Source organism: Sylvia atricapilla, chromosome 4, assembly GCF_009819655.1.
Source record: "Sylvia atricapilla isolate bSylAtr1 chromosome 4, bSylAtr1.pri, whole genome shotgun sequence".
Lineage (NCBI taxonomy): Eukaryota > Metazoa > Chordata > Aves > Passeriformes > Sylviidae > Sylvia > Sylvia atricapilla.
The window spans coordinates 50,151,855-50,179,201 of record NC_089143.1 but is presented as its reverse complement, the minus strand read 5'-3'; the positions used below and the strand labels follow the sequence as shown (position 1 = coordinate 50,179,201).

At 38.5% G+C, this 27,347-nt stretch overlaps 1 protein-coding gene across 1 annotated transcript in view; it reads right to left on the bottom strand.

The window, feature by feature from the left end:
- PPP3CA (protein phosphatase 3 catalytic subunit alpha) overlaps positions 1–27,347 on the bottom strand; it is a 172,326-nt gene that overhangs the window by 95,709 nt on the left and 49,270 nt on the right. Inside the window, exon 2 of the mRNA XM_066317874.1 lies at positions 3,639–3,839. Coding sequence (XP_066173971.1) covers positions 3,639–3,839 — 201 coding nt within the window. The remainder of the gene's footprint in view (positions 1–3,638; positions 3,840–27,347) is intronic.

The following is a 27,347-nucleotide window of genomic DNA, read 5'->3' as shown; positions in this document are numbered from 1 at the left end:
GCACTTGGAGTCTCTTATTTTGGGCTCTGGTCATATTCCTACTCAGTGAGCAACAGCCCAGTGTAAGTGCAGGAACAGCTCACCATGTCTGTAAGCCAGACCTGCAGTGAACTGTGCATACGTGTGCACGTGGAGCAAACGATGAGAATTTGAGCTACCCTCAAAAATGGGTTCATCAGGAATACTTCAAAAGGCTTATAACCTTGCCAAATTTGAAAATAAAATGTATTAATTCAAATGACAATCACATTGATGGTTCCAGCTAACCACAGACACAAAGTTTTATACATAAATGGAAATTAATTGATTGTGCATTTCACATTAAGGTTCTTTGCATGACTCGCAGCCAATTATAATTTTCTTGCTCAAATTCAGGTTTCTATGTACCCATTTCATTGCACATAACTGTACTCAGAACTCCAATACTTCTTCTGAGGACAATTTTATCACCCCTTATAATAAACAAAAGTGAAATTTCAAATAATTGGATAGCTGCACAAGGCTTTCAGAATGGATTTTTCGTACTATTTAACATTTATCAAGTACATCACTCTAATAATCCACAATGCTATTACTTCTAGAGTTAAACTCTTCCATTTTTCTTCTTTTTGATGATCACCATCTTATAAACCAATGACAGGAATATGTTTCTAAAAGATGAATGCCTCACCCACACAGAATCCTGTATTAGAGGGGTTTATGACTGTCATTCTTCAACAAGGCTGCTTTCTCTTGTATGAAACCTAAAATTTATTTTCTTATCTTCTCTATCAGTGGTTTCATTTGTTCTTCCTAATTTGTTTGGGGGTTTTTTGGGGTTTTGGGCATTTTTTTTTTGGAAAAAAAAAAAAAGCTTTCCTCTGCTGCATAGTTATTTCCTGACTGCCTGTATACCTGGCACTTCCACTACATCATCAGTCAATTGATATTCTCTTTATCCAGTCACCTGCTGTCATACTACTCATACAAAGAAAATTGTCAGGCTCACAACAACATGCCTCACAAGCTTTCTCAACCTCCCCCTGACAATTTAAGTTCTTCCTTCTTTTTGATGATCACTTTCATAACCACAGCTTTCATGTTTGTTCATACAGAAGATTAGCACTTCTCAGCTACCCTGCATACTCACATCAGGAGCCCAGCTTTCCTACGCTGGCTTAAAAGAAAGTAGCTACCAGCCACTCTGAAGAATGCGGCAGTATCATAATCACTGCGTGAGAATAATTTCAAAAGCAGGAACAAAGCAAGGTGCAGGCTTAACTGAAAATAGGATCAAAGACTTACATTATACCAGTGTTATAGAATGGCATAAGCTTCAGGAGATTAATCCCCAAAATATAAATCAGAACAATTCCAACACCTTCAAATGAATTTAAGAAATAAAATTTTAATAGAAAAATTAAAGAGAAAGAGAGAGAGAACATTAAACACAGGCTTATGGAGATCAGCTGGGACACAACGCACCAGAGCTGTCCTCTTACAGTCTACATCTCTCAATGGATAAAGAAAAAGTAAAAATCATACTAAAAAAAAAAAAAAAAAAAAAAAAAAATTCCATAAAAGATAGCATTTTCTGTGTGTCTGCCACTCAGTTATGGACAAGGCTCCTGTACTTCTGTAACTTTTTCCTTTTATCCTGAAGTGTCAAAAAATATCTGTAGAACTTTATTCTTCATAAACTAAGGGTCCTTTTATTCATTCTGTTTTCTTTATTCATTCATGAGCTGCAACATGATTGACATCTTTTCCATCAGAACTGTACAGCAGCATGACAAGCTAATTATTATATAAAAAATGATACACATTACCTCTCCAGGTCAAGCTACAATCCTCTAGTTAGATGTCATTTTTAAAATTACAAGCTTTAATAAATTGTGTATCATTTTAGTCCAGACACTACACTCAGTTTCAGAGAAGGTTTCCTGAAAATGAAGGGTTTATTATTTCTGTGTAGTTTTTGGTGACTGCTACCAGTACTGGCTAATAAAAACTGGTAACCCTTCCTCTACAGCTAATGACTATTTCTTGTACTTTTATCAGGGCTCTAGAGAAGCAAACGTGACAAAAGGATCTGACTTCTTAAACCAAGTTTTTTACTTTGGCTTCATAGTTTAAACTGGCTGGAATTAGCTATCTTTTTCCTCCCAGCTAACTTTCTATGCCAAAGATCAATTAGTTGTCAAAAATGCATTCATACTCAATAGCAACAACAAAATATGGGAGGGGACATATTAGAGCAAGCAAATGCATTAATACATTCAGAATGCAGGCAGAGGCAGGAGACAATTAGAGAAGGAAATTCAAAAATAAGGCATTTCCTGAGGATTAATGAGTGGGTGGTAGTGTTTGATAGTCAAGGGCAGGATGGGTTCTGCAACCAGCACAATTCATTAATCCCCCAGGCAACAGAAATTGCTAATTTTTTTCTGCACTTCTTATTTTCCTTAACATCTAATTAAAATTCCCACTAAATCTGACACCATCATTCCCTCATAGAATCACAAAATGGTTTGGGTTGCAAGAGGCCTTAAATATCATCTAGCTCCAACCCCTCTATCATGGGCAGGGCAAGTCCCACTGGACCAGATTGCTCAAAGCACCGTCCAACCTGGCTTTGAACACTTCCAGAGATGGAGCATCCACAACTTCTCTGGGCAACCTGTGCCTCACCACCCTTCGAGTGAAGAATTTCTTCCTTGTATCTCATCTAAACTCACCATCTATCAGTTTGAGGACATTCCCCCTTGCCTTGTCACTGCATGCTTTTGTAAGAATTCCCTCTTTCACTTTCCTGTCGGCCCCCTTCAGGTACTGAAGGTGCTGCATTGTCTTGCCAAGGCCTTTTCTTCTCCAGGCTGAACAGCCCCCAGCTCTCCCAGCCTGTCAGCAGAGGAGAAGCACTCCAGCACCCCGAGCATCTTCATGGGACCTCCTCCAGCCTTGCTCCAACAGGTTCCTGGGCTTCTTATGTCAGGAGCCACGGAGCTGGATGCAGCAGTCCAGGTGGGGTCTCACCAGTGCTGAGGGGCAGAATCCCTTCCCCTTGCTCAGCTGCCCATGCTGCTTTTGATGCAGCCCTGGGGACAGGTGGCATTCTAGGCTGCAAGTGTACATTGCCAAGATATGTTGAGCTTCTCATTCACCAACATTCCCAAGTCCTTCTCATCATCTCTGCTCTCAGTCCATTTTTTGCCCAGCCTTTATTTGTACTTAGGATTGCCCCAAGCTGTGTACAGGTCCTTACACTTAGCCTTGTTGAACTTCATGACATCCAGATCCCAATGCTGCCTGTATGTCTGAACAGTCCTAGGATAAATAACATCTATAAAATTATGGAATTAAGATCTGGTGCAAAAGGGCAGCTAACTTTTCAAGTTTCAGAAAGTAGTTCTAACTCCAAAATGTTCTCAGCCTTAGAAACAAAAAGGGCTCAGAAGATATAATCCTGTCTTTTAAGTTACAAGCTGCTTGGCCTCCATTATCCAGCAACAGCAGACAAAGAGCAAATCAAGTACTGGAGAGAACAAGTGATTTTCAAGCTGCCTTTCAGTGCCTTAGGAAGCCCCATATATTAATGGATTACCAAACATGTCCCAGCCAGCAACCATTCCTCTCCATCACCATAACTCCACACTAACCTGTGACAGGTGCATCTATGTCCAGCAAATTTTTTTCCTGGCGGAGAATCGAAGCTCCCTCTGTTATTATTCTCAAAGCAACACTCTCTTCCAGTCTCCCTTCTTTCATAAGGTGTGCCTTTAAGATATCCACACGAGGTTTTCCATCATTATCAAACACTTCCTTAGCTGTGAGACGGTGACTTGGAGGAAATGGGACAGCTAGACGGGGAAAAAAAAAAAAAAAAAGTGGTCATTCTTTACAGAAAAGCTTTTATTACTGACACATTTCAAAACACACCTCTACTGCAAAACAAGTTACCAAAGATTCTTTACTGCCTCTTACAATTTGTGGTTTAAATTGTACATAGATTCCCAAAGATACCATTAAAGAGCATGTATTCTGCAAGATATATTATTCAGATATGCAAGAAGTAATTTGTGCTTATAAAAGGATTGAGAGGAGTATTTCGGCCATAAATACAGGTAGATACATTCAAGCAAGTCCTGCAAAAGACATGAGAATATCAGGCAAAGGAGGCAATAGAGTTCAAACTGCTCTGATAGAGCTAGAGAACATTGACATCCCTTCCATTAACAGCATAAAATGCACAAACAAGTGCAATATTTAATATCTGTCTGTGGACATGCATAGATACATTCCAATTAAAATATTAAATCCAAGACAGAGCTCTCTCTAATGACTTTGGGTAGAGAGATTTAGGATGTTTTTCCTGTACAAGTAATCGCTACACAGGTACATGTGAAATGTACCAGTGGTGAATAGACCATTCCAGCACAGACAGGGCAGAGGATGTTATCAGACTGAAGTTGGAAATAAATGGATAAATACGAAGGTTGTCCTGGCAACATGGCAGCAACCAGCAACTCTCTTCACATAAGGTCAGAGGCATAAACTTGTATGTTCCTGCTCTTCTGGAGCCAGCTAGAGCAAGAAGGCTCAGAGGTGATGCTGTCACTTGCCAGGATGAGGCTGGAACATTATCCCAGCTTAACCCCCTTTCCCTTGCAGTTCAGTTGGAGTGGCATTAGGCACTGCCTGCCTCACCAGCCACAGGGTAATTATCCTGATCCTTGCCACAAGGATGCTACAAGAGGGTCAGGTGGTTACAGAGCTCCACGCAGAGACAGGAGGTGGCTGCAGGGCCTGTTTCAGCTGGTCACATCTGTAGTGCAACTCTGTCCCTGCCAGAGGGTCTTGTCCCCTCTGGAATGTCTTACTGGCAGCTTTGCCCCATCACAAGACTTGAAACCCTAACACAGCAAATCAATATAGCTGTTAACTTAGGTTTTCTTCTAATTTCACCATCAGCAGACTTCAAAAACCCATAACTCACGCTCATCATATAAAGTTCAAACCAAGCACTCTTCTCTTATACTACCAGAAGTAACAGTGCAGAAAATAAAAATTTTCACTTTATGCAGTTATCTTCCACTGATATCTTCCAACACAAGCAGCTTCAGAAAATGCCCCTCCCCATCTCAATCTTTTTTCTTCCTCTTTTTTACTGCTCTAGCAGTCCATTCACTGAAATAATCTGGTGAGGCCTTATGAATGTGGGTGTCTGAAATACACTGAAGCCTGACTGCTCTCAGACTAAAACATGGGGCAAAAAGGAGAGAAGGTGAAAATTTATGAAATAAGCAATTTTTTACACAACCTAGAAACAGAATAATCTTTTCTTTAAAAAAATGAAGGTGAGTGACAGCTCAGAAGTTCTCCAAGCCTCCATCCTCTCTTTACAATAAAAAAAAAAAAAAAAATCCTGGAAGGCTACAGAGTCCTAATGACCCTGCATTTCCAGCACGGAAAAAGGAGGAAAGGGAAAAGTTAGTATATATCTGCAATCACTTTGGCCAGAATAAGCACATACCATTAACTTGCACTCCTTAGCAAGACAACAGCCACTGTTCCCCCCTAAAGGCATGATCATGCACAAACCTATGCAGTGCACGACCACTTTGAGGTAACCGCCATATATGCTTGTATGCTGAGATTTTTACATTTATAAAGACAGAGCCAAACACAGATGCAAGGACAACAGCAAACAAAAGCTATGACATAAAACCTTCTGATACAGAAAAAAAAGGATATATGCTACAGCACTGTCAGAGTTCTGCATGCAGAGCTCTAACAAAGATATACCCATACCTAATTAAAGAAAAAAGATACTGTTCCAATAGGAGATGATTCACGACTAATTAGCAAAAACATGAGTGACTGAACAGACCACAAATTGCATCTTCTATTATGAGGACATTAACTTTCAATGTACACATACACCGAGCTTCCACAGAAGAACAACGTAAGAAATGGTCATGTTCATGCAGAAGTCAGTTAAACATAATTTTTACTAATAACACCACAAATGCCTGTGTCAACCAAAACCCTTTTATAAATACAACAAACATTTAACTTCCATTGCTTTATAGAGAGGAATGTTACCATCTGAATACACAGGTATCCATCTGTTTCTCCATTCCTTTTTTTCTTTTTCTGCTTTTTTAAACCTATGGTATTAGCCTGTATAAGTAAATAACAACAAATGCCATAAACTTGACTCTTATCAAAAATAAACCCTGGAATCTCATCAGACACCAGCTGTGCACACAGAATACACAACAAGGAAAAACTGGAACTGGGAGAGGAGGTCACCAGGGAAAGGCAGGAAGAGGAAGGAGTGAGTGACTGAAATGCCAGCATTGAGCTCCTCACCACGGCACAGGTCCAGGTGACGTTTTTGTAAAAACAGGCAGGAATCTGTATTAAGTAAAGGCCATAAAAAGGCAATAAAACATGCGTTGACATCTAAGACATAATTTTACAAGTTTAATGACAAATCTCACTACAAGATCACCACACAGGGCTTGTGCATGCCTAATCATACTCCGTAAAACTTAAAATCTGTACTGGCGTCCATCTTATTTCCATTACTTTCTTTATATCGGCATAAAAAACAAACAAATAATTCACCAAGTGAAATACTACCCTGGTGGTTTGATCAAAAAATATGGACCACAACAAAATACAAAGAAACAAAGTTTTAAAACCCTGACCTCAGCCTGTCAGTAACATTCTCCTGAGATCTGAAAACACAAGGAAATACTCTTTAACCACTTACTAGTGGGGATTTTTCCACTTGTGCTTTCAGGTCTCTTGAGCATGTTCCAGCAAATGGAGGAAAAGATCAACCTGTTCTTTTACTGTTCTTGCAGGCTTCTGCAAAACCCATCTCATCGCTAACACAGCCACTGCAAAGGTCAAACATCATTACTGTTTCTCTCAAATATTAAGCAGCCGCTCTGGAACAAATAAATAAACCATAAAGAGCTCTGCTCAATTAGAGTGGACCATGTGTGCACGCATAAATAAAATACAGCATGTGGCAAAGCAACCATTATTTTGTTTATATATTATTCATTTTAAAATTAAGCTGTACACTAAATTAATACTCTCAGAGGAGGCTGTCCATAAGAAAAACTCTCTTTCATCAATATTCAGGTTCCCAAATTAACTCCCCCTGCCATGCTTGTCCTAGAATTTTATATAACTTATGCTGTATGCCTATACATAACCATGCTTATAGCACGCCATACTTTTATGACAAATAAACGTTTGTCTTTTTACTTGTAAGGAAATCACACCAATAACTGCTAACTGCTCTTGCAACAACCCAATGCAATGCATTTGTCTGATTGCAATTCACACATCTCCATTTTGAGAAACATTTGCACTACAGCAGTGCCTGGAGTGCAAGTTATTAAACACATTGACACTTATGCCACAGGTGCAAAAAAATTTAAAAAGGTCACTCTGCAGCTTTGGGTTTTTTACATCTATTTCTTCATAACCTTCAGACTCAGTATGCATAAGTTTCCTAAAACTATGATAAAAACCATCTCACACCCCAACAAAACTGTATTTTTTAAAGACAGGAACATTTTAAATAGTTAACTAACAGGTTCTGCAGTCCAACTTTGAAAATCTACACCCATTTTAAAATGTGTTTGAACATAGAGCATAATCTTGAGCATTCCTGCTGACCACTAACACCCATACTGGAGTTTTTACTATTTAATCAGAGTTCTGCATTTCTGCACCATACTGGGTCTGACAAAACCTATGTGGCAACACAAACAAGCAGCCAAAGATCACCTCTTCAACCTAAAGACATTGGTTTAACATTACCTAGTTTCTGTACAGTTGCCTATGAACTTCTGACTTACTTGGTTTCTATAAACCTAAGGGGAAAGAATGAGGAATTTCTATTTTTTTTTTCCAAGAACTCCGCTTAATTCAGGTGACAGACTGAAACAAGATGATGATTCACCACCATCTACAGCTGCTAAAGGGGAACAGAGTGAAACCCCCAGGCAGTGCAGGGCTGACCAAAGCAGTGGAAAAAGGAAAGGGCACTGCCAAAGATGCTCAGCCATGCAAGACATGGAGTTCTCATGTGACAAACATCCCCCTTTGACAGATTTCCTCAGGCACCACATGGATAATGCTTTCATCTCCATACTCAAGTTTTCTGGAGAGAGGTTCAACCATTCAAACATACTGAATCACTGCAATCTCTTTTTTCATCTGCACATTGATTCCATAGCAAGTATTTTTTAGGAGTACCATACAGAAGGGTGAGTTTTTCAGAAGACAAAATTTCTTTTCCATATAAAATTTTCTACTACAGCATTCATAACATGTACAAGTTCTTATTAGCTTTCTGTGTACTTGGCAAGAAGATACGTCTACACCTGATAAAAAAAATAAAATCCAACTATTTATATGACAGCAAAAGAGCCAAACCGAAATCATCTCAGTGGAGCTAAAAGTGGAACACATGTTCTGATGTTTTCTAACAAAAACTACCAGGTTTCATTTTACATTAGCTACTGTCATTAGAGTAGGCACTGGAATTGGCAATCTCTCTCTAAAAGATCAAGCTTTCACCTGCTATTTTAAGACATGACGTATTTGAGGACTGTTTTTACTAAATCTGCTCACCAGATGGTGAAAGTGTTGGAAATTAGAATCTGGAAAACAAATCTACAGTATAAAATAAGAAGCAGCTATGAGGATTCCTATAGAAATTTAGCATGAATTATTCTTCATTGCCAACAAGTCCTTGCAATGTAATCAGAAGTGCTCACAACCATATTTGCTAAAAGAGGTAATTAAATTAACATCACTCATGAGTAAGGCACTTTGCTTCGCAGAAAGCTGAAGTTTTCACTGGGCAAGCCAGTCAATGCTGCATAAAGAAACAGTCCATCAAAAAATGTTGCATGAAGACACCTTTGAGTAACAGCACCTGGATGTGAACTGAATTGGGAGCAGACAAGAGAGTCATACCTCAACAAAGTCCACATATACCAAATTTAGAGAAAGAAGCTCCTTTCACAGATATCTCAACTAACAACATGGAAAACAGGCCACTTGACATGAGGCAATAACACCTGTGGCCTAGAAAAAACAGAAGGTACTACAGGTTGGCAAGGAAACTGCTTCTCACAAGACTGAGATGAGCCATGCTAGCATTATTTCTGATATACAAAAGCTGAAACTGTAAGAATTTTAAAAACTAACAAAAGACGCTTTGTCAAATACCCCAGCTCCGGTGACTCTTTTTAATATATTCTGACACGTCAGTCATAACTGGGGAACATAACAGCAAAGACAGAATGGCTTCAGAGAAGCATGCCTAACTTTGGACAAAAGCTGTGATAGGACAGTGTTTGTAAAAGGAAGGGCTATGCCAACCATGTAGTGATCCCAACATATTGCCATATTGTTGCCAGGCACTAAGACTGTGGCCTTCTAATCAGTAGGCTTCACTCCGCCTTCACTCCTCCAGTGAAATGTCCCACTCTAAGACAACCCATTTCCAGCACACTACAACCAGTCCTGATGCAGCATAATTCCATGATACCTTAGGAAGCAAAATACCCTTACAGGATTTGAGCCTCAAACATAAAAGGGAAGGATGAAGTCTCACCTCTGTGCACCTTGTTACTTCACAGGCTGCCTCTGACTAGCTGTGTAGTTGGGACTTACCTGCACTTGTGCCACGAGCTGTATCACTACATCTCAACCATAAGGGTAAGTTTATGACAGGATGATTTCCTCTCAACTGCCTCTGCCATTTTAATGAACATACAGGGATCTTTTAGCAAACACACAAGTGGCACAGCAGAGAGGAAGGACAATAAAAGATACCATTAACTTGGAACCACAGAAGGGGGATGAAATCCTGCCATTTCTGTCTAATTACCAAGCTGAAATATGATGGGTTGCCCCTGCCTGGATGCCAGGTGTTCTTACAGGATGAAAGGCTACCACTTCCCATCACTTAGGAATTGCTATGGCTCTTTCAAGGCATTTCTGGCCTCCTCCAGAATACACAGTACCTAACAATAAGGAAGGTATATAACAACGCTTTTCTTCAACCCTTTTAAAGAGTATAACCAATCTCCTCATAAACTCAGGTCAAATTATACTTGGAAAGAACCACCATAAGTAGTTGTATCACCTAAAAGTCACTTTAAAAAAATCCATTAAAAATGACATCTACTACTTTGGGGTTTGATTTTCTTTACATTCAGCACAGGAAGCTTTAAAACCCTAAAAAGAATTTACACAAAGAGGTTCTTCCAAGAGGTTAGAGCAGTGGCCTATTATTCTTACTCTGGTCTCAAACAAAGAATAGTCATAAAAACCACCAAGGCCTGGATAAACACACAAGATTCCATTGGTGGTTTGACTCTTGACTGGTGAATTGATTGACATGTACTCATCTCAACCACTCTGGACACTTTTGTAATAAATTGCAGCATTGATAACAGCAACACAGAAAAATGTACATGTCTGTAACAAGCCAAATCTAACTTTAATTTTCAATCATGATCAAGCAATTAGCAATAAAAATGGTTTTCAGTTTTTCAGAAAAAGTCGGAGAAAAAAATGACATCACAACTCTTCCAGAACATTTTCAGGCAACAGACACATCAGAAAGCATAGCAGCCCTGAGACCCCAGGAGGAGGTACAGGCTGGAAAGGCAAAGGGAAGGCGGCACACAATTAAAAAACTGCATGAAAGGAAAGCCTTCTAATTCAAAGAAATGGGTCTGTATGAAATATAAAATTGTACTGTATGTGGTTATACACTGGCAGCATTCCCAAAGTATCTTCTGGCCAACTACTGGGATAAACAAACAAATCCTATCAGTCTTAAGGAGCACAAACACACATCCCTATAACATTACAAAAGAGTATTCCTTCCTTGTGCTTGAGATCATATGCAAGTACCTTTGACATTTATGATCCACTCCTGTCCACAGTTCATGGATTAAAAAAATCAACTACAACATAAAGTAGAGAGGAAAAATTCAGTTCAACAGGAAACATTCCCAGTTAGGACCAACACATACAGTAAAAACTGGAAAATGTGATCATAACTTCCTGGCCTCATCAGAAAAGTTTGTTTTTCTACTTTGTTACACCCAAGTTTTTCCATAGGCCTCGAACTCAATACTGTTGAGCTTTGTTTTTATTAGCCTTTGGAATAGAGAACAATAATTACCCAGAGTTTAAATTCCTTTAGGGGAACAATTCATTTGGAGAAAACAGTCAGGGGAAAAAGAACCCTGTAACAATGGAAAATACCAAAGGTCTTCCAAGACTTAGATAAGGAATCAGGCACAGTCCTCCATATCCCAAAATACTTCAGTGATGGATAATTTCTTTTCTACAGTAAAGCTTCACTATTGTTCTTAATTGGAGGCAATTAGGAAGTGATTGCACGTGAACTTATTTCAATCTACAGAGAAAAAAAAAACCCAAACAATCAATTCTAGGACCTGGAAAACCTTCATGTGTCAATCCAAATTTATGGCACCACTTTCTTCTGATTTTTTGGTTCAAATTTAGTCAGTTGAGACTACCAAATTTTAGTCTCCTATATGGCAAAGGTAGCTAAAAGAGGGACTGTAAATAATTCCTCACCTACAAACTGAATAGCCTCTCCAACCTTCGGAGCATAATTAGGCACCTTTATCAAATTTGGCCAGAAATCAGCTTAACTTTGAGGACTAACCCAAAGTTTCTAGTGACATGCGAAAGGGCAGGGAAACAAACACCATTTCCTTTCCAAAGCTGTTCTACCAGGGCAACACAGGTTAAAATACAAGGAAGAAATAGCTTCCAAAAATTGACCACAATCTGGCACTTGCCAGACATATTTGTTAAAACAAGTCATAAACCCATAGAATAGTTTGGGTCAGAAAGGACCTTAAACTGCATCAAGTTCCAACCCCTCTGCCATGGGCACGGACACCTTCCACTAGACCAGGTTGCTCAGAGCCCTATCCAGCCTGGCTTTCAACTCCTAAAACAGGAGGTGAATAAGTGCAAGTAAAGCAGCAGCCTATATTTGGAGATACTCTGTTTCCTAACACTCCTTAAATGCCACATTACAGAAATTGCTCTGCTTAAATGTCAGCCTGCAGAGGTTGATTCCTGGAACAAGAAACACCAGTACATCTCTTGCTGCTGCAAGAAAGTTTACTGGGCAGAAAAAAATGAAAATCCCTGCTAGCATCACTGAAATCATTTGAAAAAGACATCTCATATTTCAAATTTAGGGCTATTTGGCACCTAGCAATTGATAACTTTCCCAAAGAATGTGCAGCCTAAGGACAAAGACAAGGGGGCAGGGATGCAAACAGACCAAGGTAGTTTACTGCCTGTCTCTTCCAGGTTCCAAGCTGTTGAATGCTGACCAAAGGACTTGCAAATAGCAACGTTAAGTTTTATTCTATTTGATTTTTTTTTTTAAAAAGCAAAGTTTTGGGAAAACAAACAAATAAAAAACTCAAACACCTTACCTAAGTAAATAAATACCAGGATGTGAAAAACATTTAAAGCATTAATGCCTGAACTATGCCCTTTGAACTAAATCAAAAAGACACGTTCACCTGCAAATATTAACCTGGTTTATTATTTTGCTGATCATGAGGCATGCAGTAAGTAGCAGATATACACCAGCACTTCATAAATCAGTCAGACAGTTCTAAGGAATAAGCCTTACAAATATAAGCATGTGTAAGAACCAAGTGTAGCTGGAGCCAAATTAACCTTATGAAGTTAGAAACAGCATTTGATGTGTGGGTGTTTTGTTTGTTTCAGGTTTTGTTTGAATTTTGGGATTTTTTTTTTAAATCCCAAAGAGCTTTGCTTGTTATAGTAGCATTCTAGCCTTTGACAGAAGTTTTAAATCAGCATACTTCTGGATGAGTCAATCTATACTGACTCACACTGGTTTATGGTGTACAAGGAAGTGGCCACGCTCTGCACACACCAGTGTGAAAAACACCATTTCAGAATTCCACTAAAACTGATTTCTGCTTGTTCAGCCATAATCAGTAGACAGGAAACACACAGGCATAAAAAAATCTGCACTTGATTATATAATAAAGCTAATTTGTACTAGGCCACAAGTATTATTGATCCAATAACAGCCCCTTCTTATTTAGGGGTCCAGTCATATACCTGGAAAAACAGCAACAAAGAGGTACTAGTCATTTTTTTACCCTATGCAGTTTAATCTCTAGATACCAACTAGTCCTCACAGCAAGCTTTGGCTTTGTCTGCATTAGGATTTAGGGACATACACTTCATGTTACACAGTGTCATACTGTAAATTAACAAACAAAATATCTACCTCAGTCTTCGCTATACTCAAACAGTTGAAATGGCTGGTTTCTCTTCTGAAACTCAGCAAATGCTTAGTACAATTTGTTTCTTCTTGCCTGATACCAGAGATACTGCTTACCAGTCCAAACTAATACCCCAGTTCAAACTAGAACATTTAATAGGGGAATTCAAGCATTTATTTACAGAAGGGGCATGAGCAGAAGGCAAAGTAAGCCCTCCACAGGCCCTGTTAGCAATGGTGCCTTTCTCTCCTGATGAAAGGAATTCAAACTCTTCCATGAGACTCTTATGAATAGTTTCATATACAACTTGTTCTTCTTCCAACACGCTCAAAGGACTAATTTTCCTACGATGTTATTAGAGTTCACACAGATCAATACTAAAGATTATGGACCACATTCACCACTGTGCTTTGCTGTAATGCCAATAAACAAATGTCCCTCCTAATCCAGCATTAACAGATCACACTAAGCTTTGAAACTGGGTCTAAATGTCTATAATAAAACTCACCAAACCCAGTGACACTGACATTAATCTCAAGCAACGTGGCTGTGAATCAGCCCTGGTATTTTTGTTTGGTTTACATGGCTTGCCTCTACCAGCACTTGTATCATGGAACGTCCACATGGAACTTCTGCCTTGGACTCATCATCAAAGCACATTTATTTCCATCAACTAACCCGGACTTCTGCAAAAAGTTGTTTTTATTCTAAAAGTAACACAACCAGAATTTGTAAGAAAAAAAATTAACATTTTTAAAAGGCAAGTTTTTGTTGACTGGAACATTACGTAGTTTGATAGGCACTTCTTTTTTTAAACTGTTTTGTTTTGGTTTTTTTCTGGGTACACATGGCAGCAATAGTTTCAAAGCTCTCAGTAAAAGCTTCTAGTCCTGTATTTAAAAGGATATTTAACCCAAAGCCTCCTTTTATTTATAATAGATGCTTTTTTATCTTTTGTAAACCATATCTTCCCTCAAATCTCAATTGCTGCTTAATAAATGTTAGATAAAAATATATCTGTCTAAATTTACCATTTTGCTCATACTCTCTGAAACATCCTGTTCTTAAGCAGAACATTGGAGTTTAAAAAAAACAGCTTAATGAAGCAGTAAGAGAATCAAACACCTGTGCTTTATTCCCAGATCTGTTGTGTAAAAGCAATTAATTTTTTTGCCAGTAACTAAACATACAGAACACATAGAAACAGCTCAGCACTGGGGTACTCAGTTCTGTCACGCACCATCGTGTGTTGGTCATGGTGACTCTGTGTGATGCCTCTCTGAAGACCAGCACAGCACAACAGGACTCCCAGTACACTCTCCCCCCCAAAAATAGTCATGGAAGGAGCACAGTTACCAGAGAGACACCAGGAAAATGGGACTCTCTTATTTGCTAACGGTGAGGTGGCATCAGGCACTTTCAATCACATCTTGGGTCTTAAATCCTTTAGTGCAGAACAGGTCACTATTATTTCAAATCAAGATCAAAACAGATTTTAATCAGTCATTTATCCGGTGAAGTGCTGGCTGGGAGACCTTGGCTCAAAATACCATCTTCCCCTACCTTGACCAAGACCAAAATATTTTTCCATGGATGACTCAAAATCCCTGGATGAGACAGCAAGAAAGGAAATGTGATGCTGCAGCCTAGGCAGATGCAGGCATCAGGGAAACTGATTTCATGCCTTTGGCTACAAAGACCACTTCCACATTTGACATTCACTGGTTCCCTAGATGTAAAAATGGCCCCATGTTGCACGGTCAGAATTTTGATGGCAACATTTCCCTACTGCACGAGTAAATTTTCTCCAGTACTAAGGAGTCTGAATTCTTCTATTACATTAAGCAGTTAACTTCTTGAGACAAGCTGAAGACACTCTTTTTCCTCCAGGAAGAAATAATGGAGTATTACTGCACCTTTACAGAGGTAAGAACTCTTACTCCTCGGTGAACTCAAGTTCTATCGAGCCTGAGATGAAGGTATGGCTACAAGATTAAGGAGGAAGAACAACAGAGGGACAACTCTGCATGTTTTTGCTGCAACATGGCAGTATTGATGGCAATAGAGATTAATATTAATAATGAATGTTTGGGCAAAGAAACCCAGATAGTTTTCACATAAGGAACCATAAAAGCAAAAGCAGAAAACAGTATTCAAATGCCCTAGAAAATAACTCAAGGTTCTCAGATTTCTGTTTATACGTGAAGCTAAGGACCATCAGCCAGAGGAGAAGCCTCAGATGGTATTTATCATGGAAATATATAAACAAGTCCATTCACCAATGGATTACAAATGACAAGACACAGCCTACGCATTTTACTGGTTCTTAATCTCTCAAGTCCATTAACTCATTGTATTATCAAGAGATGAGCCTACTTGTAAGATTGATCAGATTTTTTTTTATTAAATTACCTTAGCAAAAACAGGACTTTACCTGTGTGATATATCATTATATCAACATTACTGATAATACTAATATAGCTAACCTGCTACATTATTATATACTACTACAATGAAGGAAAGCAGAACCTGGAGAAATATGCCATAATCACAACCTAGCATCAAAAAGCCATCCAGCATCTACAACACACGATGTGCAATCCACAAAGCTGCTTGACTTTTCTTACTCAGTGCTGCAATGATCTGTTCTGTTCCATGCATTACTTCATTTCAGTCCATCATCCTGACCAAGGAAAACAGTTCTGACTTAAGTGGAACACAGGGTTGTTTCCTTCAAATAGATTCAAAGGTCCAGTTCCTGCTACTTGCAAATCAAAGCAGCATCTTTCTAAGAGCACAGTTACTTCTCATGCTGAGCATTTGGCTTGCACTAAGTATCTAATAAAGACCTGGAGATAAAAGGTGTATTCCATGAACCAAATGATGGGGTACAAGGACAGAGAATTCACCGGTACTTGCTTCGTGCAGACATCCCATTATTGCAGGAGAGGTTACAGGAAGGTCAGAGACACTCAGGGAAAAGAACACCTTATACCCTAAACAAGCAGAGAGAACCAAAAAATATTTTGGGAGCACATTACCCGAAGCAGATCTGTAAGCACACACACAAGACTTTCTCCTGTTTGCTGAACTCTTCTGTAGTTTTATGTAACAGTTTGAATGTTTCCTAAGGAAATTATGATCAATAAAATTACTTCTCACAGACTTCTACACAAAATCATCTCCAAGACCTCTAGTGTACTGCTGGCCTGCAAAATCAAATGAAGCAACAATACCAATGTAAAAAAATGGATAATTCACAAGGCATTCAAAATTTAGGAATATTTAGCAGTTCAGAACTGTCTCCTCTTGCATTCTGTTTTAAAGGCAAATTTCTAATGCAGCATACATTCAAAACCCCTGGCAGGGCCTCACTGGGTTGTAAGCTCAACTTGTAAAAGGCTGAGTCAAAATCCATGCCTTAGTGACCTGAAAGGTACTTGGGGATTTGCACAGCCAATGTCACTGCTCTGCGTATGTTGTGACCAAGGCAACAGTTACTCTGGGGACCAGGAGTAACAAAAGGAAGAGCCTTTACAATCTGCAGAAGTATCCCAGACTGAGCAATGTGCCTTACAAACTTCCTATATCAAGAGGTTTTGTGGGTTTGTGGAGGGTTTTTTCAAATACATTCAGCTCTGCACCATTAAAAATAATTGCAAAAATTACAGTGATTACACTTCCTGAAGTGATTTCTAACTTGCTACCCTGAATTATATGCAGCAAAAGCATCAGTACTTGTACAGAGGCAGCACACAGACATGAAGCATTTGTAACATTTGTAACACTTACCTACACATAATTATTCTAAACAAAACTCTCTGATATGTTTTGTATTTAACAGATAATCTATCAAGGAAATAATACACACCATGGTGGTATCAAGACAGACTGCTGACACCCTTGTTACACACTGTTACATGTTTAATAATAAAGAAGTGAATTACGATTACAGAAACTGGAATGAACTTAAATACTCGCCAGCCTGTATTTGTGTGCACACAAGAGAAAACTCTACAGATTACAGACTTTATCTATTAAAGCTACAGAAAACTAGAAAAAGTATCAGAGGATATACTGACTTGTATTTCCTTTTCACACACAAAAAAAATACAGCTGAAAAAGTTAAAATGCTTCTCGGGGTTTGCTGACAGGTAACATTACACTACACTAATGTGAACAACTGGTCACTTCTGACAGTGGTGCTCTAAGAAATTAAACTAGTTTTGTAGAAGTTTGGGCATGTGTCTTAAAAGTCTCACCACTTCACACAAAATTCCATTTGAACTCGAAAGGTAATGGACACTAACCCACAAGCTCCCAAAAGCCTCAAGAATCATTTAGCAAACACAAAGAGTAGCTGCAAAGGCTTCTAAACTATACTAACTCTTGATCAATACAAATACAAGCACAAACCCCCAAAACCACACAACCACACCTATTTCATGTGAGACATTTTTGAGAGAATAATTAAAAAGAAATGCATTTCAGGGCTGTGAGTTCCTCAAGAATTTGGATCCTCAGAACCTTCCTATATATTGTAATATACCTGAAGTGTATTCTGTTACAGCATCCCTCTTATCAGAGGGTAAAAATGAACCGAGGCACAAACTTCTTGTTAAACACAGCATAAAAGGGTCCTGGTTTAATCTTCTTCGTGGCTTAGTCATCTTAACTCCTTGTATTCACTAACTCTGGCTGCAGCAAGCTCCTGCTGTAGGTTTCCCTTGCAGCCTCTGACTGTTGGTTATTTCCTACTAAACTCTGACTGCAGGTACTGGTTTGCAGACTCTGAATGCAGAGTCAGGCTAGACTATGACTGTAGGTTCCAACAATAGGCTCTGACTGCAGATCCAGACTGACCTCACAGCAGTGATTCTCTCCTTCATGCTCCTCAAGGTTCCTCCTCCACGATGCTCCTCCCCTCACCAGCTCAGCCCCTCTTTTATCTCACTCATCCTCATTGGCTATAGCTGTTACTCATCAAGGGCAAGGCTGTATTGGGTAATTAACACAGCTGTTACTTATTAGGGGGAGGTCAGCTGTATTCCCTTCTACATATACCAGAAGAATCTCCTCAGTACAGGCTACATTCACCTGGACCCAAAATCACTACGGCAGCATTGCCTCAGTTCACAGTTATCTTCAGCAAAGCCATTATCTCCCAAAGCAATATTGCTCTGAGAGGAGAACACAGGAGTCTCTCGTGTTCTATGGAGCAGCCAGCTCCAAGCTTGAAGTACTGAAATGGTATCTTTTATCACTAGACAACTTGAGGGAGATGAGTCCTATAAAATCCCTCCGTGTTCCACAAACAAACCCAGGCAGACTTTACAGGTAAGGGCCCACTGAGGGAGAGATGGTTGTCTCCTCCCTACCCTAAGGACTAACTGTTTATCAGGTATAAAACATCTGCCCTGTTATGAAGATCTTCAAAACACAATAAAAAAAACCATACAGAATGTCTTTGCTTCCAACTTAATAATGTATTATTTTAATAAGTTTTCCAGCACAGAACCAATTAGTGAGATGGTAGCAGTTCCCAGCCCTCCCATTCTGCTAATTGCTCCTCAGGAATACCACTGGAGAGCTGGAACAATATTTAAACTTGCTTCCACACTTTTTTATAGCTTTTTTAATATTTGTGATAAAACAGATACTAAGCGCAGTGAAATCTCTGTTTTTCCTGACTTAACTGCAGCTTTCCAGAATGGCCTACAGTACTTCCTTGTAAATGCAGCTGAAGTGTTGCATATTTAATCTATTGTATGAACATCACAAAAAAGATAAAGTATTCCAGTATAAAAAGAAAATAGTTTAAGGATAAATAAATTTATAATTAGTCAACAGGGATCAATAATCACCTCTGCACTGAAAAAAAGGCAGTTTTTTCCCTAAAGCCTGTTATGACCAGATACACAAAACCATTTTTCTATACTTGTTAAAACCAGCTCCTTGAAGACTATGCAGTAAATGTCAGAACAAAAAAACAGGCTATTTGAAACCAAAATCAAAATGTCCCCAGCCCATTAATCAAGTTCCAGTTCTAATACAGAGCAAAGCCTATCTTTTGCCATTCACTTTACACTTTTCTAGTAATAATAATCTAAAAAGACTGCAAAATCTACCTCTCTTACTCTGCTTCCTCCCTTCCCCATATACTAAAACATCAAAATTACTATAAAAGAAAGTAGCTAGGATTGTGTGTAGCTAGTTCCATGCATCCCCTTACCACCCACTGGTGGCCACCTAATCTGTTGGACTCTGTGAAAGAAAAAGTTGTTGGTGTGGTGGTTTTGCTGTTGTTGTTGGTTTGGAATTTTTTTTTCCTATCTGGGAAGAATATGTTTCACCTCAACTGGCAAAAAATTAGATTTCATTTAAACTACAAAATTATAGATTTAATTACAGTCATTATTTGCTTAAATGTTTTTTTCTTTCCCTTATCTAGCTTCTTCAAATTTTGTTAATCTCTGACTGTTCCGTTCAAACCATACCTAATCTTTTTTTTGAGAGAGACCTTTTGCATTCCTGAATAGCTTTAAAGCATAGTCTAGTCTTTAGTAAAATTATCATCATTTTGTTAGACAAGAGTGAGGTTACTTCCCAGTAAAAATAGCAGTGAACAAAAGGGAAGAAATTTGCTCTGTTGAAGGTAGATTAGTATTTCTACTATTGTCTTCTAGGGAAAAAAACATAGAACATCCTACAGTGAATTAGAGTCACTAAAAGAAGCCCTGAGGAAAAACAAAGCAAAACAAAAAAAACCCAACTGTGAACGTGCAAGTAAGACAAGAGCTACCCTTTTCACTCTTTCTACCGCCAAGATGATGGTAATGATTGGGATGATAACTGTTAAGTCAGAACCAGCACCAGTTTTGCCTTCAAGCAAATTACTGTTTATTGAATTTGCAGCAAAACCAATCCCAACCTTTCATATGTTCCTTCCAACCTCTCTGAGTTACTTTTACAAATGAATTAAAAGACATTTGTTAAAAAAAAAATCTAGAATTCATCAGAAAATGAATCAGCTATTAACCACCTGGCAGCCAGCAATACCTTCCTTGTATTACCAATTCACTGTTTTCCCACTGTTAGACAGAGATTAATGCAGCAAATGCATTTTAGATGCATGTTTAACTGAGTGTGCCATCAGTTCTGAACTGAGTCCATAAATGGCTTACTTTCCAGCATAATTCACACTACAAGTAAGATTTGCTGACCTTTAAGAGGGTGCAGGAAAAAAAGAGCAAACCAAAGCCTGATTTAACTAAACTTTCTGAGCACAAGTTGAAGACTTTTCAATTATCTTTTATCAAATACTCAGTGAAACAGAGGAGATTAAATTAAGTGCACTTCAACTGAATCATTTTCTGCAGAATCAAGCAGTCTCAAATTGCTTTGCAATTTGATAAAGAGTAGCAAATCCTGCATGTAAGTGAAAAGCAAGTACAAATGTATTATATATTATATTTGTATGACACAAAGGCTTTTCTAAAATTAATATTATCTTAACATTAAGAGCATAAAGATACTAATGTTTACGAAGTAGGATTTATCACAAGAGAAACAAAATCCTTTGTGCCTAATTTCTTGAACATGCATTAACCAAGTCCAAAACTGCCGCTGGGAATTTCCCAAAGCGCCAAAGAAGCCATGCCTTGTCCAGATGCAAGTAAGTCAGAAAGTTCTGACTCCAGTTTCTCAAATTTCATCACTGTCAATCATGTTGTCACAGAACAACTTCCACGTTTTTCCTGGTTTAAAGATTAGAGCAACAATAACCTCAAAGATTGCTGAGTTAATTGTAATGTCATCCATAAAGGAGAAATCTTGGTCTAAAAAATCTATCCCCTTTCTCCCTTACATGAACATAATGTTATAGTTTTCAACCTTCCCCATGTTAGTTCAGTATAGCATGTCCCAATTAAACCTTAGAAGTTAAATAAACACATTAATTTTTAGCATTATTAGTTTTTGGCTCTTGTATTCTTTCTATTTTCTACTTTAGGTACCATCAGACGTGCATCAGATGCAAAATGTGCATCATCTCAAGACCCCTGCCCTGATGTTATCTGGTACAGATCTAATCTTACTGAAAGCCTGTGGAGAAAATCTGAAAAACAAGAGATTCGGCTGCACATAGGCAGTTACCAGACTTTTAAGGCCACTGAGTTCAAACTCAAACCTATTTAATAGTTGTGTTTTGTGGGAGACTTTAAAGAAACACAGTACATGGATATCCAGTCTTTTTTCATTATCTGAAGATCTTAAACCCCATATTCAGGCTCTAATAATTTAAAGATATTTAAATATTAAAATGAGTATGCATTAGCAAACTCAGAAGGATAAATTCTTTAATTTAAATACATTTAAATTAAATACATTTAAATAAAATAAATACATTTAAATGTTTACAATCAAACTTAATTGCTTCTGATTTAACTCCTTTAGGAGAAAAACCCCACCTACTTACTAGAATCTCAGTCTTACAAAAAAAGTGATTTCTAAATTACTCCAGTCCTACATTCATACTTGGTATCACTGTCAGAATCTACCCTGTTTATAGTTAGGGGCAGATACACAGGAAATCCATTAATCCAAATTCACAAACTGTTAACCACCAACCATCAGTTGAATCAGCTACCCTGGCCAACAGGATGAACAAAACACTACTGAATTTATGATCTTAGTATTTCCCTCTTCTGCAGGCAGCCAAAATAATTTTGACACATTTATGTACATCAACTTTAGAAGCAGATGTCAAGTGAGCTAACTTGTTTGTCTATTCCCCATTCACCCCAAGCTTAAAACTTCCCAAATGGAATCCCAAAATGTTTCCTGACTAGAAGCTATGTATGAAGCTTTCAAGAGGGAAAAAAAAGAATTGTTTGGGCTAATCCAGCAAGCAAGAAAAAAATGTTGTTCTTCACAGCAAACGCAAGGCAGAGGATGATGAATGGGTTCTCTGAGGTTCACAAGAGAATGGAAAGAAAATACTGTGTATCCATCTTTTCCATATGAGGGACTGTGATTTTTTTTTTTTTATATTGAGACAACATAGATAAAACATATTATGCCTTCCTCTACAAATGAAGGGCCTTGGCAGAGATCCTGCAAAAAAGAACTGATCTAGTTTCCATAGCAGTCCCTCTTCCTTCAAGCTAAAGCTGAGGTAATTTCACCCTGAAACTTTTGGGATGCAGGTTGGACTGCTTCCAAATTTGCTCTTCTCTTAGGAATTTCAGACTCAATAATGAGATCAACATTGTGAAATCACAACTCCAACAATGCTCAAATACAGCAACTTCAAAATGAGTTAGATTTAACTCACAGAGTTTTTAGCACAGAAGGGCTGCTTCTCTGTGCAAGGAACCACATCTCTAAACAAGGAATAAAGCATCACTTTTCAATGGGTGTGGAAGAGCTGCATTGCATGAAATATTTAACTCACTTAGCTGAACTTCTTACATATTCCAGCAGAATACAAGACAGAAGTACACTGAAGATTTATTTATTGCAAAAATCTTACCACAGGGAAAACAATGATTGTCAAAAAGCAAAATATATACTCATATATGTTAATAGAAACAGCTTAAAACCCTCTCCTCTAGAATTCAGAATGAACCACCAATCACACTGCATTCCATATTCTTTCTTCATCACTATGAAGTCTGCCATTTGTATCGTTTAACTCTACCTGGTTACTTGAGAAATGACATTTCAAATACAGTATTTGAAAGACAGTCTTGGCCTCCCAGTGTTCAGAAGCACAAATTTGAAAAACCCTAATGGCAAATCACAAGCACATAATAAATGCATCTACGAGGCAAGGACAGAACAGGGATGTTACTCTGAATAACAGGCTGGTATAATTAATTAAAAATAGAAAAAAAAATTTAAAACCACAACGAGAAACAACAAATAACTTCTCCTGAAGCAGTAAAGACAACAAACAAATACTGAGGAAATCCATAAAAATAACTTTATTCATGATGCACAGACAAAGCTTTCATTCAAAGAGGAGGCTGTATTGTCTGCCTTTGCCTTTTTACTACTGATGGTTTTTTCCTTTCCTTAATTCCTTTTATGAAGGCTTGGGCCCAAGGAACGGCTTACTCATTTACAGAATTGAAAAAAAACCCCATCATCTGGTAGATTGCATCAGCTCAGCCCTCCAAAGTTTGCCACAGAGCCAGGCAACATTCACCCTCACAGGCCCCACCAAGAAAATTCTCAATGATTTCTTCCCCTTTAATGTAAGGAGTGTCAATTAGAATATTTCTCTTCTTAAGAACTAATATTTGTAATATTCCATGTCAGCCTGTAGGACTTGATAGTTCTCATGGCAGGAGAATAGTTAGGTTTTGGATGAGGTTTGTTTGAGGTTTGCTTTTTTTTTTTTGGAGGGGGTTGGTTCTTCGTGTTCTAACATTTCAAAACAAACATCTAACATCTCACTACGTTTATATAAACAAGAATCATCATCATAATACAGCCAAGCTTTTTGGTGGATTAGGATTAATTCCTACTTTTAAAAACAGAAGAACAGATAAATTTGGAGTTGGGGAATTTTCTACGCCAAGTACATTTTTTTGTATTTGCTATCGATTTCTCCCAGTTTCACATTTTGAACTCTAGCAAACTTTCCTCACAGTTCACCACAGTATTCAGAACAGTCTTATAGTTTAACTACACTGTTTGGTAATCCAGAGCTGCTCTAAACACGTGAGACATAGGTGCACACTGTACAGCGATGTTTTGGGACTTGTCCTTTGTCTTTCCCCTAGTGACACCTGCCATTCTGTTTGCTGAGCACTACTTAGGCCTACTGAGCATCAGGGTGACCCATGGGAAGATGCTCCTGGAAATACAAGAGATACACCCGTTCAGAACCTAGCATGACAGAATTGTCATTTTCTTGCGCTTCCCATTCCCATGGGCGCACTCACATTTATCTACATCAAACCTCATTTACAATTTTGTGGCTTAGTTAAGCAAGACTGCAAGAGTGTTGCACAGTTCTTTAGAGCTGGCCTTTAACTACCCTGAATGAATTAGTACTTCATTACCTCACTGTTCACCTGCTCTTCCAAATCATTTATACAGCCAACACAACAGGGAGTAGAAATCTCATTTTTTCCAGTATGTTATTACAATGTTTCCAGCTTTCCACAGTTGATACTGCCTATTTCAAAATTTATTTGTATTTGAAAGTTACTGTTTAATTTGACATTTAGGGCTACAGAACACTGTGCTTTTCTGCAGGGGAAAAACACCCCACTGCCTTACTCATACTCTTCATTTTTGGCAGTCTCTCTCAGAAACACTTAGTCTCATTGCAGAGATCATTATCCTGAGATGATGCAGCCTTGTGCAGGAATGAGCTATGTGCCATTATGATGACTCTTGCAGTACCAGACCTGATTCCAGTTTCACACTGTTACAACACATAGCACTGTCCTTATTTTATTTGTGCTTGAGTCCATTAAGAATGACAGCTTGATCTAGCATCAGGGACTTGGCTCAAAAGGAATGTAAAATAAGTAACTCCAACTTCAGGATAAGTACTGCACCATGCTACTTAGAAAACTAGAGTAAGCTCATTTAAATGCCATTTCAGTAAACAAAAAACTTTTTCCACATTTACAACACCCATTTTGGCTTTTGCTAACATCCTATTTTATAAAATTTCGAGTCCATTCTGCTACAGCAGTTTCACTGCAAGATAAACTAACAATCGGGTATGCCCCCTCTCCTGATGGCTGCCGAACCACAGGGATTTATTCTGAAGAGCTAACAACAAGGTTAACAAAATACAGAATGCAGACTTGGTAAGACTTCACACATTTAAGCAAGGTAGTAGGTAAGAGGAGAGAGGAAAAGTAGTGAAACAGTTGAATGCTTACACTTGTAAAGAAATCTAACTTAGCAGCTTATACCTACTAAGGAGACAGTGAGAAGCCTGCAATTCAGTTACTGAAGATTAAAAAAGGAGGAATTCTCATAAACTTGAAGCACATGGCCAAAGCTCAGATTAATGCCTAAGACCTAACAGATGGAAGATGAAATTGACAGCCACAGAATTCAGGAATAAAACTTCCAGACAGTTTATCTTAGTTTCATACAATACCCTAGTTAAAAATAATAATGGATTTACCTCTGTGCCCATTGGCTTCAGCAACTGATAATTTTTAACATAATAAAGAGCAAGTAGAAACTAAATTAGTTTAGGCTCTAATTATAAAAACCATATGGGAAGTGACAATTTGCAGAGAAGTAAAAGGCTTACCTGAAGCACAACAGCAAAAGGTGCATATTACATGCTATAGCAGCCAAGCCAGGAGGAAAACAGGTCGCAGATGAACTGAGAAAAGGCAAATTTTGAGCACGTAAGTAAATACCTTGTCAAGTATCTGCATGAGGGGGAAATCAAGGGAGTGATTTTTGTCCTGTACAGTGAAGAATCCCAACTGTTCTTGCTGTCTCTTCACAATACACAAACATTTCAGAAGAAAATATGAGAGGCCAGCATATGAGGGCTGGGGTCCAACTCACTATGGCTTACCATGTCTCACAGCTAGAAACTGATTTGAAGACTGAAACATGAAATTAACCTCTACTCATACTACCATCTCCCTGTATTTTAGCCATTTAGCATCATTCATTAGCAGAGATTTCCAGAAATACTTAAAGAGGAAGATAATGGTAATGTGGGATAGAAGGTACAGGCAAACATGAGCAGCCACTCTAAGTAACAAGTAGTTAATGAAGTATTTCCTAAAAACATCTCTTACTTCTGTGATTTTCTTAGTGGTTTTTCAGTTTCATCTGCCTTTTCAAATTTTAACAGACACTACTGCTTGTACTAGAATGCAAGAGAGACAGTGCAAGACCTCAATTAGAAATTCAAAGAATGGTTTTGAGGAAGACTGCTTTTCCTCTTCTAACTCTGAACTGTACATTGGTTTTGGTCTAACTTCTTCACACAGGTAACTTATTGTTCCTTCTCCCCCCCTGCCTCCTTAAATACAAAAGACAGGAGTGGTCCTACACCTCTGTGTGCCCTTTTTTCGTTCAACTAATTGTGTTTCAGACTCATACTCAGGAGCATTTCCGAGGCCTGCATAAAACACTTGGTTGCCAAAATACTTATTTTAATGACTTTTCAACCCATTGAAACGTGCTTATCATGGTATCCTTAAAAATCTCTTCACACCACATTTTTACAGTCTTTCACTGACAATGCATCTTCATAGGCAGAATATTTTCAGCACTTCAGTACTGGGAGGAAGGGAGAAGACATCTGAGAACTGTAAGCACGCAGTACGAAGGACATGAGCAGCACAGGGTATCCAGACCTTGGCTTATCAGAGGCGCAATGCCTGCACAATTCTCTCTCCATTCACTCAAAGTACAATGCTTCTGACCCAGTGATGTCTGTTTGCTTGCACGTGGATTGAAACAGCCCTAGCAACACCCACCTGTCCCTTCAGTCCAATAGTGAGAGGAGAATCAGCTAAGGGGGACTGCAGTGGAGGACACAAGGAGGTCAAACAGGAGGAAAGAAAACAAGAAAAGGCAGTAGCCTGTGCTCCAGTCTACTGTCACTCCAAATAAAGAGACTGCAGAAAAACCTGCACAAGAGCATTAATTGATAAATGTGACTGAACAACTTAATCTAAAGCAGAAACCTGTACTACTCTGATTTTGAACTTTAGTCTCTTAACATTTTCATTAATCTTGCCTTATTTATCATTTATATCTTTAGAGTCTCACAGGTGGGAAAAGTTCTGAGGACTGTGTGGATAATTGAGTGCTGAGCATCTCCAAGGATGGAGACTCTACAAACTCTCCTTACCATGCTCTTGTACCAAGGGGACCAAAACCCCTAGGTTGGTATCAAAAACCAAACTACACAGGGCACACTCAGCGTGACTGAGGAAGGAATCAATTCAAAGAGAGAGACACTTTAACTTAAATATACCTACAGAA